Here is a 23,255-nt window from a genome sequence, read left to right as displayed (position 1 = left end):
GTCAGAGTGTTAAGAGATCGTGGGATAACCCAAGTCAGGAGGTTTAAAAACCCTGACAACCACCAGTCTTGTTTCATGTCATGATTGCACCACTGGTTACCCTGATGTTGAATCAGCATCTGCAGACCACATAAAGGTCAGGTCTATCTTCGCAAAGTGAAAGTGCTGAATTATATTGAAACTGTAGAAGAAAAAAAACAAACCAACCTTGACTTAAGTGTCTAAGTATCAGTTCTGAAAGTTTTGTTTTTATCTGGAATTACAGTAAACTCATTTTGGAATGGTTGAGGAATGTTGTCTTCTGAGCAATTTACTCTGCCACTTAATTGCAAGTTATCCCATGTACTCCCAGGCCCCTCCTTCTTTCCCTGGCCTTTGCCTACCCTTGGCTAGCTCTCCTATTGGCTGCATTTACTTACAAGCCCAGACATGCCTCTGTTTCTGATTGGGGCAAGAAGTCAGTGGCCTCCAATTTATACCAAGGACCTAAGAACTCAGACATAGAGTCAAGTAGAGTTGCAGTCTGGGTGTCCTGGAGCCCCTTGGAGCACTGCTGCCCACGCTCTGCTGGGGAAGCTGGGGGAAGAGGATCAGGAGGGTCTGCGTTCAGACTTGGTCTTGGCCATAGCCCCATACTGGCTTCTATGCTCTGGTCCACAGTCTAATATCCTGGCCAAAGTACAGTTGCTGGATTACACTACCTGATGCCAATGGGTGCCAACACTGGTCTATCCTTGGCTGGAGCACACACTGCCCTTTGAACCCACTATGTCTAAACCGTCTGGCCTCCTTTCCCATCCAGGCCTCTGCAGTCAGAGTAGGACCCAGGTCTCTCCCTATGCCCAGAGGAGTTCCACATCTTGTCTCAACTTCCTCCTAACCAGCCACCCCACCCCAGGCTAGAACTTGCAACTCTTATGTCCAGTTGTTCCTATTATATTGCTGTTCAGTCAGTAAGTCGTGTCTGACTCTTTGTGACCCCATGGACCACAGCAGGCCAGGCCCTCTGTCCACCACTATCTCCTAGAGTTTGCTCAAATTCATGTCCACTGAGTGGGTGATGCCATCCAAGCATCTCATCTTCTGTCGCCCCCTACTCCTTTTGCCTTCAATCTTCCCCAGCATCAGGGTCTTTTCCAGTGAGTCAGTTCCTCACATCAGGTAGCCAAAGTACTGGAGCTTCAGTTTCAGCATCAGTCCTTCCAATGAATATTCAGAGTTGGTTTTCTTTAGGATTGACTGGTTTGATCTTCTTGTAGTCCAAGGGACTCTCAAGAGTTTTCTCCAGCACCACAGTTTGAAACCTTTGATTCTTCAGCCCTCATCCCTCTTTATGGCCAACTCTCACATCCATATATGACTACTGGAAAAACCATAGCTTTGACTATATGGACCTTTGTCAGCAAAGTGATGTCTCTGCTTTTTAATATACTGTCTAGGTTGGTCACAGATTTTCTTTCCAACGAGCAAGCATCTTTTAATTTCATGGCTGCAGTCACTGTCTACAGTGATTTTGGAGCCCAAGAAAATAAAATCTGTCATAAGGGTGGTGTCGTCTGCATATCTCAGGTTATTAATATTTCTCCCAGCAATCTTGATTCCTGCTTGTGCTTCATCCAGCTCAGCATTGCGCATGATGTACTCTGCATCTAAGTTAAATGAGCAGGGTGACAATATTCAGCCTTGATGTACTCCTTTCCCAATTTGGAACCAGTCTGTTGTTCCATTTCCAGTTTTAACTGTTGCTTCTTGACCTGCATACAGATTTCTCAGGAGGCAGGTAAAATATATTACCTGGTATTCCCATCTCTTTAAGAATTTTCCACTGTCTGTTGTGATCCACACAGTCAAAGGCTTTGGCGTAGTTAGTAAAGCAGAAATAGATGTTTTCTGGAACTCTCTTGCTTTTTCTATGATACAACAGATGTTGGCAATTTGGTCTCTGGTCCTCTGCCTCTGCTAAATCCAGCTTGAACATCAGGAAGTTCTTGGTTCATGTACTGTTGAAGCCTATCTTGAAGGATTTTGAGCATAACCTTGCTAGAATGTGAAATGACCACGATTGTACAGTAGTTTGAACATTCTTTGGCATTGCATTTCTTTGAGATTGGAATGAAAACTGACCTTTTCCAGTCCTATGGCCACTGCTGAGTTTTCCAAATTTGCTGATGTATTGAGTGGAACACTTTAACAGCACCATCTTTTAGAATTTGAAATAGCTCATCTGGAATTCCATCACCTTCACTAGCTTTTTTTCATAAAAATGCTTCCTAAGGCCCACTTGAATTCACATTCCAGGATGTCTGGCTCTAGGTGAGTGACCGCACCATCATGGTTATCTGGGTCATTAAGACCTTTTTTGTATAGTTCTTCTGTGTATTCTTGCCACCTCTTTTTAATCTCTCTGCTTCTGTTAGGTCCTTACCGCTTCTGTCCTTTATCATGCCCATCCTTGCATGAAATGTTCCCTTGATATCTCCAATTTTCTTGAAGAGATCTCTAGTCTTTCCCATTCTACTTTTTCCTCTGTTTCTTTGCATTTTTCATTTAAGAAGGCTTTCTTATCTCTCCTTGATATTCTTTGGAACTCTGCATTCAGTTGGGTATATCTTTCTCTTTCTCTTAGCTATTTACATACTGAGGAAAGAAAAGTTTACATAATAGTCATTCCACTGTAGTGTTTCTGCCTGGCTCCCCAAATAGACTCTAGCTTCTCAAAGCCAGGAGTTGTGTCTGGTCCTTGCATACCTATGCCAGCACCAGCACAGAGCCTGCTGCTTGTGTGTTTGCTGCAAACATAACTTCCATCAGCTCCATCACTCTCCTCACCAAGCCTGAAGATCATGTCTCTAACATACAGCCCTGGGTACGTCTGAGAAAGGAATTGTGCCAATCTGACAGGAGCTACGGTGATTGGGGATAATTGCTCCCCTTCCCTTCTTCCTACTGCCAGTACCATTAAGACAGGGTGAAAACATCCAGTAAATGTGGGCAAGGTCAATAAAACCCAAGGAGCTTCCTGATGCCTCTTGTTGCTACTCCCTACAACTGTGCTATGAGCTGGGCCAGGTGGGCTGAGGCCAAGCAGAAGGGCCAGTTGAGGGGCAGAGAGACCCCTTTTCCCTGCCTCAGCCCAAACCTCTACAACTTGGCCCTCCTTCATTAAGACACTGTGTTTTCAGGAGGCCCAGTTAAATGCATACTGCTTTCTAAAAGCCAAATGAATGATAATGAAGTCTCATTCCTTCCTTCATAGGTTCATTCATTCTACAAACATGGATTGAACACCTACTGTGTCTGACTGACTGTGCTGCATGTTGAAGAGGCATAACCTGGGCTCTCAAAGAACTCTGGGACTCCAGAAGGAAACAGACAACAATAAAGTGTGATGAGAGCTGAAAGTGGAAAGTGTCGGCTGTGAGAACATATGGGAATCAGTGCAGGACAAGGTAGAATGTGGACTAGCAGCTGAAGCTGAAAAGAGCTCTGAGCAGGATGGAATTTAACTTCTTGAAGGATGTGTAGGTATTAGGCAGGTACATCAAGAAGTGTGGAGATCAGGGAAGATTATTCAGTAAGATACAGAGACAGAGACCACAGCACATCCAAGAAAGGACAGAGGGTCAGGAAGTGGCAAAAGGAGATCTGATGAGCAAGAACCCAGAGCCCAAGATCAGGAGGTGAGTTCCAAGCTCCTGGGGCTAGGGAAGGGAACGTCCTTCAGTGGAGACTGGGGGTACTGGAAAGATAGGTGGGAGGTGATGTGAAATCTTAATCCACTTCTGGCTTTACACACAAGAAAGCAGAACTACAGAGGCAAGAAATCATTAAAGTCGTACAGCGAGTGATCAGCATAGCCAGACCTGAAGCTGGGTCTCTGGACCTACAAGAGTAAGAAGAAATTAGCTTCTCAAAATGGGGAAGAGCTCCAGGTCCCTCTCTGCTGGAATCCATATTTCTATCCTCCTTCCTCCGAAGAGCTGCTTTCTCCATAGTCTGTCAAAGATAGTAAAGGCAGTCACAGGTTGCTAGAGAAGGTGGTGAAGGTTAGGAAAGGCCCTTAATAAAAGAACTAGAAGACTCCCCAGCCGTCCTCACAAAGTTTACCACAAGGTCCTTTACAGACCTTGAAAGCTCAGTCCCAGACATTGTTTCTCTTGAATGATATCCTTGAGTTTATGAATGGAATGTTCCCACTTTGCATCTTTTTCCTTTTAGATTCATTATTTTCTAATACTGTTTTTACTACTCAAATTATAATAGTCCTGCTGATGCTCATGCATCCTAAAGAGGTACCATCTAGGTAGCACTCACTCTCTGTAGAATTTTCCAGCTCCCTTGTCTTTCTTTTCTAAGAAGTTAGACTCATCTTTTCAATTACTAGAATGAAACAGACACAAGACAAAGTAAATCATTCTGGAAATTCATAAATGTTATGGTTGAATAAAAAGTAATTTTAAATGAAAATACTTCTCACAAAACAAGGAAGTACATCTCTCAGGCACTGCCTCTCTAACAAACAATATGTAAAATGTGGCAAAACAGATCATAAAGATACCTAAACTACACACTGAAACTTCTTCCTAAAATATTTTTTCTTGTTTGAAGTCAGGACTTCAGAAATCTTAATTGCCTTAGTTCAACAAATTCTGAAGATTGATATACATATTCATTAATTCACTTATTTATCCACATAGGATCAGCCTCACAATTTGAGTGGCTCTGCTGCAAAATTCAAATGGGGACCACTTGTTCTGCGTTACTAAGAATTTCCAAGATGGCAATGGCAACCATTAAATCAAGCATTAAACTCACCTTTGTGAGTATGAAACCTGGTGCAACTACCCAGGCTGCACGCCCATGAAGTCTATCCTGCATCCATCAAATGATGGACCAGGTGATGGAATGCAGTGGGGAATTAGACATGTGGTCTCTGTCCTTCCTCTAGAGTGCACAGAAGAAAGGAGTGAAAGGAATAATCATCTGAAGCGTGATGAGGACTAAGGTCAGGGAGGTGCCCGGTCACCTGGAAGCTCCCTCATAGTGATCAATGAAGAGCTCTTTAAGAAGAGGACCTGTAAGCTGAGGATGGGTGAATGACTAGGCTTCTGTCCTAGAGCAGGAGCGAAAGTCATGAGGTCAAAGGAAGAGTATAACTAAGAGATTGGAGAAAAGACTGGAGAGCGCAGAGCTGAAGGCACTGCAGAGAAGGGAGCATGACTGTAGAAAAGAGAACACAATGGGGTGTGGTTTGGGGAAGATGGAGATGTAGACGAGGACCAGCCCTGAAGGAAGGTTGGATTTTATCCTAAAGACAGTGAGAAGTTCTTATGGGTTTCTTAGGCTACTCTTAGCTGCACAGTGAGCCAGGAAAGGACTCAATGGTGCTGTCAGTGGAAGAAAACCAGGGGTCACTCCTGGTAAGGGGAAAACAGGAAGTTAGTCTGCACGATGGCACTGGAAGTCCTGGTTTGACAGATCATTCAGCCTTTGCGCTGGGCTATGATCCTACTACCTTGGAGCTTGTGCATCTCCACAGCCTCACCAGCAGGTCTGAAGAGTAAGAAAAATGGATTTTTCCTCTTCCACCATCAGAGCTCTGCCAGTAGAAAATGTGTTCCAAGCCTCCTATGTCGTCCCTAAACAACGGTGTCCATGAAACTTGGAACTTGGTAGGTTGGTAATCAGTGCTCACTAGGAAGTTTCCCAGACCAACTTGGCACCCTTTGTGCCTATTAGAACTTACCTGTTTACTGATTTGCCTTTCCTACCGAACTATCGGTTACCTAAAAGCAAGAAATATGTCTTACACATTTTTGTATTCTAGTTCCTCACAAGGTACATCAGTAAGTAATAGGTAATTAAATTATACTAAATACAGCTTGTACTGTACTCAGGCAGAGTACAGTATGTATTCAGTCATTTGAGGGAGACTGAACTTGAAAACTATTAAATGTGTAAAATTTTTATAAAGAAAAATTCTTATGGATTCCAAAATATTGGCTTTAAAATTCATTTGGAGGGGCCTTCCCTGACAGTCCAGTGATTAAGATGCCGCATTTCCACTCAAGGGTGCATAGGGTTGATCCCTGGTCTGGGAACTGCCAGGCTACCTAGCCAAAAAAAAAAAAAAAATTGGGGGGGACCCAATCTTTTTTTTAAATTTGGAGACTGTTCTGAAATGATCAAAGTATTAGTCTATTTGATTATAAGCTCCTTGGCAGACAGGACTATGTGTTTTCAACTTCTATCTCCCACAGGGCATGGCATATAGTAGGTGGCTCATTATTCAGTGAATGTGTAGATCACACATACACACACACACATATATATACAATAAAAGTACAAACAGGAAATCACACCATATGAGGCAACTCAAAGACATGTGAATGTGTAGTTATTATGCATCAAAACTCATAAAGGTAGATGATAACATCACTTATTTTGTAGAAGCATTTCTCCATGTGATGTTTAATAGAAAAATATATAAGGAGGGAAATGAGATGAGACACTGCATACTTTTCTACTTTAAAAAGACATATAAAATGATTTAAATAAAGTGATATAACTGTACAGTCAATTCAGAGAGGAAATATTCAAGAATAAGCGATTTTCAAGAAGTATTATTTTATGATCTGACATCAGAGAAATTGTTGAAAAAATGGAAGAATCGCCCTGCCTTGGAGTGTTATTAATGAGGCAATGGGAAGGTATTTGGTGAACCACTTGTAACTAGAGACCCAGCCGGAAAAAGAGGGGGTGGAGTTTCTGAGGAACCAGACAGAAATGGGATTTTCTCAGCTGAGTTTGCAGTTTCACTTAGCTTCTGATAAAAGTCATCTCTAACAATTAATAAGAACAGATGCAATTTTTCTTATAGGTCTTTAGTGTCGGGACTATAAATCCCCATCCTGTCAATGACCAGCTTCTCAATCCTGAGTAATCCTTTCTATATCTCTTCCTTTGTCCCTGAGATCTACAGACTAGATCTACAGATAGATCTACAGATCTATCCCCAGACTCTGCTGAACTCCCCTGCTTCTTGATAACTTTCCCCCATCTCTCCATTCGTACAGCTTCTCAAGGACTAGTATAACAGGTCCCTTGAACATGTGCCCTTTGTGGAAAACAAATACAACCATTCCCTTAAGCTGGAAGAGGTCTTAGAGACTAACTAACCAAAGAAACCAGGAGACTTGCAGTGACTTCTATGACATCGCAGAGCTCTTTTAGCAAAAGGATCTTACTCCCATGTTCTGAGATCACCTCTACAACTTCTCAGTGTCTAGCCCAGGAGGAGCAGGAACAGTTGGCTTCCCAAATTAATCTAGTACTTAATAATTTCATATATTAGTAGTTCAACTCTAAACCATTCTAAAAAGCAACTTTTAAATCCATCTTGTGTATTTATTTCCCTTGTGGAAATAATTTCAGTGCTTCCTTGTCTTGATTAATATGTATCCAGGCATATATATAATTTTTATGTTGGCATAATCAGTGCATGTGCTTCTTATGCTTCTTTTGTTCCATGTGAACGGTCACATTAAACACTTATAGCTTTCTAGAGTATCACTGAAAAAAGTGAGCAACCCGATAGAACTTTCCGTGATAATGAAAATGCCTAATACCTGCTCCTGAATGGTAGCTACTAGCCACATGTGGCTCTTAAGCATCTGAAGTGGAGCTAATGTAACTGAGGGACTGAATTCTTATCTTATTTGATTTTAATTTATTTAAATGCAAATGTAGATAGCCACTTCTGGGTAAATGACTCCACTATAGGCCACCACAGTTCTAAAGACTCATTATATGTGTTTCTTACAATGGATATGTAATATTTCATAGTATTGGTATCTTACTTTATTATTTCTCTGTCCTTAGGTATTCAAAAAATGCTTTTCTTTCTTTCTTTCTTTCTTTTTTGGTTATTTCAGCAAATACCGGAGAAGGAAATGGCACCCCACTCCAGTACTCTTGCCTGGGAAATCCCATGGATGGAGGAGCCTGGTAGGCTGCAGTCCATGGGGTCACTAAGAGTCGGACACGACTGAGCGTCTTCACTTTCACTTTTCACTTTCATGCATTGGAGAAGGAAATGGCAACCCACTCCAGTGTTCTTGCCTGGAGAATCCCAGGGACGGGGGAGCCTCATGGGCTGCGTCTATGGGGTCGCACAGAGTCGGACACGACTGAAGCGACTTAGCAGTAGCAGTAGCAGTCAGAAAATACAGTGTACAGTTACATAGACACTGCTAAAAAAAAATGGTTGCTTTTATGGGATCTTTTTCTTTCGGTGTATTTGTTTAGTTCTTGCACGCATGCTAAGTTGCTTCAGTCGTGTCCTCCTCTGTGACACCATGGACTGTAGCCTGCCAGTCTCTTCTGTCCATGGGATTCTCCAGGCAAGAATGCTGGGGTGGATTCCATTTCCTACTCCAGGGGATCTTCCCAACCCAGGGATCGAACCCTTACCTCTTATGTCCCCTACATTGGCAGGCATGTTCTTGACCACTAGCGTCACCTGGGAAGTTAAACCTCTTGCAAATGAAATTATAACTGGGTGGTGTTTTGACTAAAATATTCCTCAAAGTTTCCCCAAAGCCCCCAACTGTCTCTTTTATCCTCCCATTACATACCCTCAGAACCAAGAACTCTGTCAAGAACCCAGGTCTTCCATTCCCAAATCCTCTGGTGGAGCCTTACTCTCATCCCTTTCTCCTAGCCAACCTCCCTCATCACCCCTCACTCATGCTTTAAGGTTCCTCTTCCTCAAGCCAGGTTCATCCTTTTTCATTATCCTTAGGAACAAAGACTCAGGTCATTTTGATTTAATGGATTAGCTGCTAATCCAGACAAGATAGAAAGTGCAGGGATGTCCTGACAGTTCAGAGTCTGGGACATATCCCACAGCCCCAATCCCAAGTCCCTACTCATGGCTGGGGAAGTGGGGAAGGGGGTTTGAAAACACAGTGTTTGAAGTCAGAGAGATCTGGTGATATGAGTGTCCCTGAGCAACCTCAGCTCACCACGATGCTTGCTGTGTTTCTCACACGCCACAGTCATCTCCATGGAGAGGATACTCGTGAAATGGTGCACAGGGAATACAAACTCACCAGCATCAATTAGGGAAGATGAATAGACCACTCTCCAGATCACTTGAATGGTGAAAGTTGCAAAAGCTGAGCAATCCCACCTCGATTTTCAGGTTGGACAATGTTAAAAACGAAGCTGGCACTAAAGGGACACAATGTGGGGCTCTGAATCATGAGGTACTAAGAAGAAAACACCGCAGGTGATGCTTTAGCAGAAAAGGAAGAATGGAGCGAAATAAGGAAATTGATCACTAGATCATGTAAGATCGTTGAGTTAAAGAGATACTTGTAAACTGTAATAAGCACAGGCAAGATCAATGCCTGCACAAGCATTAGGCAGACACCAACAATGCAAGGTAATTGTCCTGAGCAACCAAGACAGCTTGCTGCAGTTATTGGTTCATAGATGGTCCAGAGCAAAGGTTGGGATTTGCTTATGCTTGTCCCTTCAGACATCTGTCATGTGGGGAATCAGACTGAGTTAGCCCATGGAAGATTACAGGATGAGAGCTCTGATCAAACCAAATCTGAAGCCCATCTACATCTGGAATTTTCAGGCTGCATCCTTCCTTTTGATGACTGGGGTTTACAATGCTAAGACTTTCCTAATGTGAGGTTCCTGTACGTGGAGCTGTCCCAAGGAAATCCACTCCTGCAGAGATGAACCTTTGGAGGAAATTCTCTTTTGCACAATCTGTAGAAATTGAGCATTAATTCAGAATAGCAATATACTGTTAACAGGAAGGGAGGATATTGAGGAACTCAGTTGTAGTCTGCCACTTGATCAAATCATTTGAACTTCGCTGGGTGTCAGCTTCCTTATTTATAAAATAAGGATGTTAGGAAACATGTTTGTTTTTAAACTTAATTTTGACTAAACAAGTAACTTTAAGCTGAATTTAACAACCTAAACCTTCTCCACCTTTTCCTCCTGAATGAATTTTACAAGGAATCCCAGTGTAGAGCACAGATAAATGTAGAGATGTCTGGTTAAACCAGGGTGAAGGCTAGAGCCTGTCTACTCTACTTCCTATCATCCCCTCAAGACGGCCCTGGAAGCACCTCCAGGAAGTCCAAGGACCTGGTGAAACAGTCTGAGATCTCTAGACTAGAAGCTCCCCAGGTTCCCATCTGGCTTGGACATTAAGGGTATTTAGATGCTGGATGTAGAGGTCCGTTCTTCATTGTTCTCGGTCTCCAACCTATGCATCCCCATCCCCATCTGCTATACCAGCTTGTATAAACACATGCTTCAAAGAATAAAGTTAATGAATATTTAACTTCAAAAGCATATATTTGCCTTCAACATCAGAACACATCCAGTCAAATACCTATCTCCAAAAGAATATTTTATAAATTAAGTATAGCTTCTGATAAGCAAAATTCAGGATTTTTATGGCTCTGATATACAATGTCTTAGTTCATGTGGGATGCTATAGCAAAATACCATGGACTTAGTGGCTTCGAAACAATAGAAATTTAGTTCTCATAGTTCTGAAGGCTAGAAAGTCCAAGATTCAGAGTGTCTGATGACAACAAGCTTCCTAGTTGATAGATGACTGTCCCTTTTGCTATGTCCACATGGTGGAAGGGGCAAGAGAACTCTCTGGGCCTCTTTTATAAGGGCACTAATCCTATTCATGAGGGTTCTGCCCTCATGACCCAATCACCTCCCAATCTCTTAGTACCATCACCCCGGAGAACTGGGCTTCCCTGATGGCTCACACGGCAAAGAGTCTGCCTGCAATGCAGGAGACTCGAATTCGATCCCTGGTTCAGGAAGATCTCCTGGAGAAGGAAATAGCAACCTACTCCAGTAGTCTTGCCTGGAAAATCCCAGGGACAGAGGAGCCTGGCAGGCTGCAGTCCACGGGGTTGCAAAGAGTCAGACAGGACTGAGTGACTAACACTTTTGCTTTCACTTTGAGGGGTTAGGATTCCACATATGACTTTGGTGGGGACACGGACATTCAGACCATAGTACGCAGTGTGTCTCATTTGGGGATCTCTGAGGTAACTGGTCCAGATCTCATAAAGGCACTTCACAGTGTCATCAGGGATCCAAGCACTTTCCAGCTCTGCTCCACGTTCTTAACACGGGGCCTTTTCTCATTCTTTTATGAAGTGCTTTCTCATTGTTCCTCTGGACCTCATCTTCACATTCCAGGCATGAAAATAAAAGAACAATGAAGGGCCCACCCTCACAAAAGTTTCTCCTTTAGAAAGGTTCTGCCCTGTAGGTTGGGAATGGCAGCCTCCCCCAAGAACTTACACTTGCACCTCAGTATCCCAAACTGAAAATGTCACATGACCGCCTCTCAATGAAAGAGGATCAGGGAGAAAGATGGTAGAAGGAGACTGGTCAGCCAGCCAATAGAGACAGTGAACCAACTGAGAGATACACAGTTGATGTACCTGGAGGCGAAAAGAGGACCTCAACCTCTAGGAAACCTCTGCCTCCATCAGAGGAGCTGGAGGATGGTGAAGGGAAAAGCTGGAGAGACAGGAAACAGTTCCTCTGTAGATGATGGGGTGCTTCCAGATGGTTCTAGGTTGATCTCTGTGGGGGTAGAGACAGATGAGGGAAACATTGCTCACTCTTGATGTCTCCACTCCACTGGTATAACCTCAGCCTTCTTCTAGGACACAGAGAAAATCTCAGTCCAGTCTATTGGCTGGTTCCTTCATCCCACAGGTTTTACAAGGTCAAGCCCCATACTGATCACTAGCATTGCCTGAGACTATGTATGAAGCCCACTGAGCTTGAGGGTCCTGTGTCACAAACCTAGGCCCATCCTAACATAAACTTTATCAGTCATAAAGATGCATTTCATCCTTGTCTGCCCTACTCCTTTATTTTGTCTCTGAATTAGTTCTGAACTCAGCAGTGGGAAGAGTCATCATCGATTGGATCTCTTCTCTCTGTGTCTAAGCAGTTCTAAGACTAGTGAGAGCTTAATAAGTAAGTGAAAAAAATGTTCGATCATTGCTCCAGGACTTCTCTGATTATGACATTTATATTCCCATATACATGGATCAAAGCAGATGGCAGGAGTGTAAAACCTTTGACAAGTAAACAAGAGCACAGAATTATATTAGTATTACTGCTACTAGTGAAACACCCAGCAAAGTCCCTGGAATTTTTTATTGAATGAATGAATGTTTAAAGTAATACACTTTCCAGCTCAGATTTTGGCACAGTATAAAGGAAAGAGTGAACAACTAGGAAATTTTTCTCTCTCATGGCTTTTAGTGATGGTTAAGCAGGAAAAAAAAAAAATTACAGACAGAGCATGAAAGAATGCTGGTTAAAATATTCCATTGTAGAAAAGGGAACCCTCCTACACTGTTGGCACTATGGTAGGAATGCATGTTCTCTATGGCGAATAGTATGGAGGTTCCTTAAAAACTAAAATTAGAGTTGCAATATGATCCAGCAATCCCACTCCTGTGCATATATTCAGACAAAACTCTAATTCAAAAAGATACATGCACTTCAATGTTCTTAGCAGCTTTATTTACAATAGCCAAGACATGGAAGCAACCTAAATGTCCATTGACAGATGAATGGATAAAGAAGATGTAGTATATATACACAATGGAGTACTACTCAGCCAAATAAAAGAATGAAATAATGCCATTCCAGCAACATGGATGGACCTAGACATTATCACTTTAAATGAAATAAGAAAGAGAAAGACAAATGCCATATGATAGCACTTATATGTGGAATCTAAAATATAACGCAAATGAACTTATTTGTGAAATAGAAACATACTCACAAACATAGAAAACGAACTTATGGTTACCAAAGAGGAAAGAGGGTGGGGGAGGAATAAATAAGGAGTTTGGGATTAGCAGATACAAACTACTGTATATAAAATAGATAAACAGTAAGGTTCTACTATATAGCACAGGGAACTATATTTAATATCCTGTAATAAAACATTATGGAAAAGAATATGAATATATATACATATGTATTCATATATACATGTATATACAACTGGATTACTTTGCTGTACACCAGAAACTAACACATTGTAAATCAACTATACTTCAATATAAAATTAAATATATTTATATATATATTTCTCAATAACAGAGCCCCTTCTCATGTTAGTATTCAAGGCAACACTGACTCCTGTGCAGTAGACAAATGATAATGTCAAGCTTTTGCTTCATGTCATGTTAAATTCAGAATTTTAATTTGTTTTGTGACATGTCTGAATGTATGATAATAAGCAAAAGTTTAACAAAGTTCTTGATTTTTAAAAATAATCTGAATAGTATTGAATGCAAAAATATAAAATTACTGTATTCACATGAATTATGAGAAAGCAGCTGAAAATATGATGTTATAAAAACTGTTATTTAAGCTACTCTCCATATTTATTCTTTCTTCTTCCTGACTTCTAGCTGGACACATGGCTGCCCAGGATGGAGACTATATTTCCTAGACTTCCTTGAAGCTAGGTGTGACCCTATGACTAACTTCAAAGCAAAAACATGAAATACAATTCATGTGTGAATTCCTACTTTCTAGAATGCAGATATGATGACGGGTGCTCCAGCAGCCATTTTGATCCATAAGGTGATTTCAGGAATAGAAGACACACATTGGCAGAGCAACAAGATAAGCTTAAGTCCCATACACCATGGAATGCCTTACCAGGTCTGGACTTTCTCCAGACTCCTTAAACACAAGGGAAATGGATAAACTAACCTGCTGTCATTTTGAGTTTTTCTATGCCTTGTGTCTGATCCTAAAGAATATATATGCAAGTCTTCATAGTCACATTTTATTCATAGGCTCCACACTCATACAAATCTAGGTTTGAATGCAGTTGTATATTAATTTGGACTTCCCTGGTGGCTCAGACAGTAAAACATCTGTCTACGATGCAGGAGACCCAGGTTCAATCCCTGAGTTGGGAAGATCCCTTGGAGAAGGAAATGGCAATCCACTCCAGTACTATTGCCTGGAAAATCTCATGGACAGAGGAGCCTGGTAGGCTACAGTCCATGGGGTCACAAAGAGTCGGACATGACTGAGAGACTTCACGTTCACGTATATTAATTAACATTTGTAACACTGGGTAAGTTCCCAAATCTCTCCATATCTCAAGCACAGAATAAAAGTATATCCTTCTTATGTGAGAATTAAATATAATAATTCAAGTAAAGCACTTGGTAGAGTGTCTAGCAAAAGTAAATGCTAAATAAATGTTAGCTATTAAAGCTGAGGTTGATGATAATGAGTCATAGTAACTACTATAATTAGCCAAAGTGAATGCACTTTCAACATGGTCATTGAACATTTTATGTGGATCTTTTTGATGTACTCACTTTTTTTTAAGTATTGGATGATTTTTTATATTTTGTCCTAAGTCATCTTAAATTTCATCTATCAGTAAGTTGTAATCCAGAGACAAAAAAGCTACTATTCCTACAATAACACAGTTGACATTTCTTCTGCAATATTAAATAAATTTTAAGAAGGGTTAGAAATAGTAGAGACTTGAGTGATATTTGGCTGTATTGACTTTTTGCTAAAGCCCATGGAACTCTGTTACAAATGCTCTTGTTGCTGTTCAGTGGCTGTCAAGTCCAACTCTTTGGGACCCTATGAGCTGGAGCACACTAGGTTTCCCGGTCCTTCACTATCTCCTGGAGTTTGCTCAAACTCCATTGAATCAGTAATGCTATTCAAGCATCTCATCCTCTGTTGCCCCTTCTCCTCTTGCTCTCCATCTTTTCCAGCATCAGGGTCTTTTCCCATGAGTTGGCTGTTCCCATCAGGTGGCCAAAGTACTGGAACTTCAGCTCCATCATCAGTTCTTCCAGTGAATATTCTGGGTTGATATCCTTTACGATTGACTGATTTGATCTCCTTGCTGTCCAAGGAACTCTCAAGAGTCTTCTCCATCACCACAGTTAGCAATTGCAATTGAATCCGTTGAGTAGGACATCGTGTTTGCTTGGTTATGGAGAAATGGTTGAATTTAAACATAAAAGATTCAATGAAAACCCACATAATAGAAACGTATCATTGATTTTCAAGTTGATAAGGGCAGGAAATTAAGATGGTTAGCAAAAGGAAGCATTATGTCACAGCAGGAAGAAAATCTGTAACTGCCAAGTGATGTACCATTGTGTCCACTTCAAGATCTCCTGGGCTTTCTCTGTAAAGAACAGAGACAATTCCAAAACCAGCAGTGCTTGACAACTTTCAAAACCAACTGAAAATATCATTTCTCTAGAACAACTAAAAGAAACAAAGATACCAGTGGGAAGACATGGATCCAGGAACCAGACTTATAGTTCTGTGTGTGTTAGTCACTCAGTTGTGTCCGACTCTTTATGACCCCACAGACTGTAGCCCACCCACTGCTGTAAACACGGTATTCTCCAGGCAAGAATATTGGAGTGGATTGCCATTCCCTTCTCCAGGGGGTCTTCTCAACCCAGAGACTGAACCCTGGTTTCCTGCATTGCAGGCAGATTCTTTATCATCTGAGCTATCAGGAAAGCCCAGATTTATAGTTTCATGTAGAATATTTAAAATATATAAAAAGAAAGCTCAATAATTTATAATCATACATATTCATAGTATTTTTAATAATAATAATACTTGACCAGGCATACTCTGAAAGTATCCACAAGAAAGAAACCCCAACTAAAATTAGGTTAATCTCCAAGCTCAAGCCTAGTTCTTGGACAAATAAATCTCAGTCTCCAGGCATTAAATTCAAATCAGTAATAGTCATTGCCTGATGCTCAGTATTAAAAGTAGGATTGCAATGACGTCCTGACTTGGTATAAAGAATGCTGTGATCAGTTAGTGATGTCTTTTATGAGTACAGGACAGAGATGATGGATCTATGCACTGACTTTATTTTATATCCTCCCAGTTCAATCTTGTGCTTCGGGTCCTATCCCAGATGTTCCAGGTATCATAGCTAAGTACCTGCCTTCTTTCCCTGGATCCAAATTCTTGTCTTGGCAACCTGCCTATTCACACCAGTCTCCTTGGAATGGAGAGACAGAGCATTCATTGTTTGCCAGTGATACAAGCCCAACTCACACTAGCTGAAGCAGAAGAAATGGGATGTATTGTCTGTTAACTACAGAGTCCAGGGATGCAACTGGTATCCAGCACAAGATGTAGAAGCTTCATCATGTAGTCAGCAGTCTATTTCTCTCTCTTCCTTTCTTCTTTTCTTAAACAGACTTTCTGTAGAGAAAGAAAAATAACCACTAGCAATGCCAGACTCACATCCACCCCACCTCAGTAATCACAGTCCAGAAGGTACAAATCTTTTCTGATGGCCCTTAAAAAGAAATCCCAGGTAGGATTCTGATTTACCTTGATTCCGTTTCATGGGCAGATAAAAACTATGAATACCAGGAGGACTGAGAACTCTGATTGGTTTCAATGTCCACCCAGGTAGCTGTTAATAGGAAAAGGGCTCTGGAAAAGAGAGTATCTAAGCACAGGTGGCTTCTAAGGGAAAGGTATCTATGGATATTAGGGATCTGTAAATTACCTTAAAATCATTTGTGGTCACAAATCCTGAGAAAGTCTTCACTCAGTGACATATACACATCCCAGAGTTGGGCCATTTTAAAAGTTCCTCTAGTGATTCTCTTAATTACCTGGTTTGGAAGCCTTTGCTTACAATGCAAGAGGAGTTCTCATTTCATAGAGAGGTTACATAGGGAGAATTTATTCTCCTTTCATCCAGGAAAACTGTCTTTCAGTTTACCAGAGAAAGACTTCTACTTTAAGAAACAAGATCTGGGAAAAGAAATGAAGCCAGGAAAGTGATTCTGCCACTCAAATCGCTTTTATGGAGGGGACATGCGCCAGTCTGGAAGAAAAGGCTGGAAAGACACAGCCACTGCTGACAGCCTCTCAGGGACAAGAAATAACAAGTCAGAAAACAAAGTCAGCTCAGTTCTCTGATAAAATGTATGCTCTCCCAGTACTTTGAAGTGGGACCCTGAAGACCTGCACACTGAGTGTAAAGGTAAACTGGAAGCAAATCAGCCACCACCCTGACTGCAGCTCAGATTTACAACATCCAGAGGCTAAAAAATATCAGTCAATGCATACTTGGATTAAGGTGATCCCAGACTGCTAATACATTCACGTGATACAAAAATAAAACTTGTCTTCTGGTAAAAAGAAAATATCTCAGTTCTCAAATTATTTCTACAAGTTTTTAGAATAAGATGTTTGGGACACAATTAAGAATAACTAGACACACAAAAAAGACAAAACACGACGAGTGAGAACCAACGGAAATAACAGACAACAGAAACAGACCCAGAGATGCTCCACGTTCTAGTAGATATGGCGTAGATTCTGAAACACCAATGCTTACTATGTTCAAGGAGATAAAGGATAAGCTTTAAAATGTTGGCAAAGATGCGTAAATTATAAAAGTGACACTACAGCTTTGAAAAGTGATCAAATAGAAACTCTAGAACTGAAAATACAATGGCCAAAATTAAGGACTTTCGTTCTTAAAACAAGTTTAACAGCAGATTAAACAAAGCAGTAAAGAATTAGTGGACTAAAAGATACATAAGAATAAAATGGCCAAAGTGTAGCATGGCAAAACAAAAGGTTGAAGACGAAAAGAGAACATGAGACAGAGGGTATAATGAAAAATCCTAATAGATATGCCATTGTAGACCAAAGGAAGGACAGCCAACTGCACTGAACAGGGACTTCCCAGTGGCCAGGCTTCCCTAGTGGCTCAGCTGGTAAAGAATCCGCCTGCAGTGTGGGAGACCTAGGTTCTATCCCTGCGATGGGAAGAGCCCTTAGAGAAGGGAACAGCTACCCACTCCAGTATTCTGGCCTGGAGAATTCCATGAACTGCATAGTCCATGGGGTCGCAAAAAGTCAGACACAACTGAGTGGCTTACACTTTCATTTTCCCAGTGGTCCAGTGGCTAAGACTCCACACATCCAATGCAGGGGGCCTGGGCTCAATCCCTGGTCAGAGAACAGGATCCCTCATGCCACAATTAAAAGATCTCACATGCTGTAACTAAGACTCTGCACGGCCAAATAAATATTCTTTTAAAGTTGCCTCCCCCGCCCCCGCAAAAGTTCTAAATCAAATAAATCCCTATGGTAGCAAAACTGGAAGTTTTTTGAACAAAAATGAGAATTCCCAGAGCTGAAGTGAATCACGAGTCTTCGAATTAAAGAGACCCATCAAATACAGTTGTTGTTGTTTTTTAATTCTATGTGTTCCTAAATGTTCCTTCATCTTAAGAAGCTATACACCCAATCCATTGTTCTCATTTATAACAACATATTCCTTTCCTTCTTTTCACATCAATTACTTTGTTTATGCATTTGTTTACAGTCTTGTTTTCCATAACCCCAACCCTCAAATATATTCTCCATGCAGACAGAGACCGAGTCTACCTTGTTTTCTATTATTTCTAGAGAACATATGTGCGGTGCCTGGCTTCGGTGGTGGGCCAAGGGCAGAGATGTAAGGAGGCACTCACTTTGAGATCCATGCTTTACACCATGAAAATAAAGCTGGAAAGATGACAGAGAGGGGCAATCACTTGTTTTAAGCAACAACCATAAAAAAATTGATTGGTAATAGCCTTCTTGTCAACAACACTGGATGATGGAAAAAAATAGAGAAAATCCTCAAAATTCTCAGACAAAAGAATTTTAATCTAAAATTATATACCCCATCAGCCAGCATTCAAATGGAGGGGAAAAAACAGATTTTCTTGAACATGAAAGTATAACATGTTCAGCTCCTTTCTGAAAGAATTACTTGAGAATATATTTCAGACAAATGAAAACTTGTAAGGAAAAAAAAAAAAATGGGGCACAAAAAACCCTTGTGTAGGAACTTCCCTGGTGGTCGGTCCAGTGGCTAAGACTTGGAGCTCCTGATTCAGGGAACCCAGGTTCAACTCCTGATCGGGGAACTACATCCCACATGCCACAATTTAAGATCCCACAACTAAGACCCAGAGCAGCCAATAAATATATATATACGTATATATATTTTTAAAAAACCTTATGTAGAAAGATGGGTACTTAAGTATAAATAGTTCTGATATACAATGTAAATAAATTAATGAAATCTGGAATTAAAACCCCAGATGATTTCCTTATGGTAGGAAATGGAGAGAAGGGAGAAGTAAGAACTTCCTATGACATTTGTCTTATTATTTGGCAAGGACAAAACTATGGTTTAACTTTAGACATTGAATGAATAAAATGTATAAATAAATGTACTAGGTTTTTAAGAATAATTATTAGAGGAATAGAGATAGTATGAATAAAATAGAAGCAAGAAACAAAAAATCGATCTAACAATAAGTATATGTGTCTGCATATATAAATATAAAATCATAAGGATTTTTTAAGCCTGGTATGATAGGCATTAAAAATTGTATCTCTGGAGGGAAAAGCAATAGAGAGAGGGGAGGTAAATAGAAATGAATGTTTACCTCTCCATATTATGATTTGATTTCTTAAGGAGGTATGTATTCATGCATTATGTATGAGATTTTTAAGCACCACAGGATTTTTTTAACCCAATGAAAATCCTAATAGGAATTCTCCCAGCTTTCTTTTTCTTTCCTTCTTCTCCCTCCCTCTTCCTCTTTCTTTTCACTTAGTTAGATTATTCTGAAGTTCATTTGGAACGATAATAGGCGAGCATGAGAGATTGAGATATCACCTAAGACTTGATACTCCTACATTCTGGGGATGAGGAGGAAAACCATAAGTGAACAGAAACTCTTTGAAAATAAATCTGGCAATATATCAAGAGTCATTTTATAGGTCATGTTCTTTCACTATAATACCATGTGTAGCTTTAGAGTCTACACTAAGGAAATAAAGTTAAAGTTGAAAGTTAAGTCGCTCAGTCGCGTCCGATTCTTTGCGACCCTATGGACTGTAGCCCACCAGGCCCCTCCGTCCATGGGATTCTCCAGGCAAGAACACTGGCGTGGGTTGCCATTTCCTTCTCCAGGGGATCTTCCCGACCCAGGGATTGAACCCAGGTCTCCCGCATTGCAGGCAGAAGCTTTAACTTCTGAGCCACCAGGGAAGCCTTAAGGAAATAAAATTGAGACTAAATATTGAAACAAAGATATTTATCCCAGTCAATAAGCTTAATATCAAAAAGTTGAAAATGCTCTAAATGTAAATGTTCAGAAATTATAAGTTACCACACATTTAAGTTATGATACTATGTAAACAAGACTTGCCCTAGTAGCTCAGTGGTAAAGAATCTGCCTGCTGATACAGGAGATGTGTGTTCAATCCCTGGGTCAGGAAGATCCCCTGGAGAAGGAAATGGCAACCCACTCCAGTTGTTCTTACCTGGAAAAATCCCATGGGCAGAGCAGCCTGGCAGTCTATAGTCCATGGAGTTGCAAGAACTGTCAGACATGACTTAGTGGCTAAACAACAACAACTGTGTAAACACGAGTAATTATGATTGCAGGTAGTTTTTTGTAGGATTTTAAAGCAAATATCAAGTATATCATCTCACTCATAAATACTTAGCATGACTCTCTAATATATCAAGGACTTTTTAAAAAATAAATCCAAGGGACTTCCCTGGAAGTCAGCGGTTAAGAGTTCACCTTCCAATGCAGGAGGTACAGGTTCAATCCCTTGTTGGGGAGCTGAGAAGCCACATGCCTTGTGGCCAAAAGACCAAAACATAAAAAACAGAAACAATATTGTAACAAATTCAATAAGCACTTCAAAAAAAATCCATGAAAACAGGACAAGAAAAAAAAATGACAATCATTTATTAATACCATCTAATAGTCAGTTGTGGCAAATTGCATTTTCCAGAAATGCATTTAGGTGAGCTTGCCTATAAGAGGTGAAGTGTACATTCACTTCTCTAGGCTTGGTGCTGGCCTTAGCCACTCACTGGAAGGGTAGTTGGCAGATGCTGCCTGCCTCTAAAGGCAGGTTATAGATAGGGAGGTCTCCTTGCTTCTGCCTGGTCCTCTGACAGCACTTACTCTCCAGAGCTCCATCTCCAGATGGTCCCTCTCAGAATCCAGCCGCACCAGGGGCCACAGGTAGGTGTTCAATCAACATTCCCAGCTGAGCCTGGACTTTCAAGTCTTCCCAGCTGCACCTGACTTTACCAAAGTTCGTATGAAAGTTCACATTCCTAGAGGAGGCCCCTTGGATCATAATCATGTGAGGATATGGCCCAGGAATTTGTATTTTAAACAGGATCAAGTAATTTTTACGACCGCCAAATCCTGATAACCACAGCCTTGAAGAGCTGTCCCAGGTCTCTGATTCAGTTAGGAAGGAACTTGGTGGTGGGAGAGGGGGGTGGGGGGAGTGGAAAGGGAGGTAGGAAGGAAAGCAGCTAGATTGATTGTTAAGAGAAGTCAGATCCCACACAATTCCTTGACATGCTAAGGGCTCTGGGCTTTATAGGATCAGCCCATAGGGAGCCAGTGAAAAGCTTTAAGGGAAGAAGGGGGTGGGGCAACATAGTATAATTTTAAAAGATGACTCCTATAGCAGGGTGGAGGATGAATAGAGGTGAGTTGAGGGCAACTTGAGGGGTTTGAATCTGGGGGCAGGGAGATTAACCCAGGTGACACGTAATGAGCTCTTGACCCAGCTCAGTTACGAGGCAGACAGAGAAGGGAGAGACGTGAGGTCAAATTGGGAGGTAGAATTCACAGTACTTGGTGAGAAAAATCAAGTCTAAACTTGCAATTCCTGTTCTCTGGGCTTGTCCCAACCCTGAGGGTAGGTGGGTCAAGTTCTTACTTCCAGTCATTATGGGTCTGTCCTGATCCATCATAGCCTGCAAGACCATCCCAAGTTCTGTCCCAAGATATACCATTATTGGAAGACAAACAAATATACTTCTTTTGCACTTTTATTTTCATTGCCCTAAATGTTAGACAGCTTATCTAATTAGGCTTAATAAATTAATTACTCTTAATCTATTGTAATTACAAAAATCTAAACACTAAGTGTTGTTTCCCTGGAAGCTTTCAATTTTGCAGCCCTTTTAAAGGTTCAAGCCTAAACCATTCTCTCAGGTTACCAAACAACCTCAGGGCACCAACTCCAAGAAAATGCAAGGGCAGAACTGACCAGCTGGTCCATTTTGGATGTGCCTGAACTTTCACTCCGTGAGAGGAATGTCACATACCCACTTTCACAGCTGCTCCAGGGGAGCAATGAAACCACACATTTTCCGAGTGAGTGATGCGTGGTCACGCAGAGGGCTTACTCAGCTCATGTCCACTCATGAGGGTTTTGAGGTAAATCCTTTCAAGTTTACATAGGTCATCCAGGACTTCAAATAAGTAAGCTATGTAGGACTACACAGAGTAAAATCCTTGGTGGCTCAGTCAAAGAATCTGCTTGCAATGCAGGAGACCTGGGTTTGATCCCTGGGTCAGGAAGACCCCTGGAAAAGGAAATGGCAACCCACTCCAGTATTCTTACCTGGGATATCCCACGGATGGAGGAGCCAGCCTGTGGGCTACAGTCCATGGGGTTGCAATAGTCATACATAACTTAGCGACTAAACCACCACCAGAGTGAAATAATGGCTATTACTGATTAATCTTGGTGAAAATTCACAATACAGCAATGAGGTGGGTATTATAGAACTTTATGCTTGATAAAATTGATTTTTTATATATAGGAGAGATATAGAACTGCATTAACAATTGAAATAAATTATATATGTGATAAGATTCAAATAACTGCTTGCAATTTACAAAGCACCTACTCATTTATTACCTCATTAGATCCTCACAAAAATTCCTTAAGATAAATTGTCTTGATAGTTCCATTTTATAGATGAGGGAAGTGATGTCAGAAAGATTCGGTGATTAGCCCAAGGCCACACAGCCAACAACATTTCTGTGTCTCAACCAGCATGTTTTTATTTTGTTTTGTTTGGAGGGAGGAGCACTGTGAGACTTGTGGGATCTTAATTCCGCAACCAGGAATTTAACCCAGGCCCTCAACAGTGAAAGTGCAGAGTCCTAACCACTGAACCACATGTTTTTGGTTGCAAGTAACAGAAAATACAAATAAAAATGAAGGCAATGGCACCCCACTCCAGTACTCGTGTCTGGAAAATCCCA

General features: G+C 41.1%; 1 protein-coding gene across 3 annotated transcripts in view; it reads right to left on the bottom strand.

Moving 5' to 3' along the window:
* The window catches only part of LOC112586211 (putative uncharacterized protein FLJ13197), a 129,685-nt gene that overhangs the window by 2,608 nt on the left and 103,822 nt on the right, over nt 1-23,255 (bottom strand). For 2 of the 3 annotated variants that reach the window (XM_044945988.1, XR_006552280.1), the window contains one exon: nt 15,970-16,329. In XM_044945988.1, coding sequence (XP_044801923.1) covers nt 16,288-16,329 — 42 coding nt within the window. In that variant the 3' untranslated portion in view covers nt 15,970-16,287. Of the gene's footprint in view, nt 1-11,507; nt 11,653-15,969; nt 16,330-23,255 lie in introns of those variants that run through there. The other variant, XR_006552279.2, reaches the window with a different exon arrangement.

The sequence above is a fragment of the Bubalus bubalis genome, chromosome 7, assembly GCF_019923935.1.
Source record: "Bubalus bubalis isolate 160015118507 breed Murrah chromosome 7, NDDB_SH_1, whole genome shotgun sequence".
Taxonomy (NCBI): domain Eukaryota; kingdom Metazoa; phylum Chordata; class Mammalia; order Artiodactyla; family Bovidae; genus Bubalus; species Bubalus bubalis.
The sequence above is the reverse complement of the archived record's forward strand: the minus strand, read 5'-3'. Positions and strand labels throughout refer to the sequence as shown.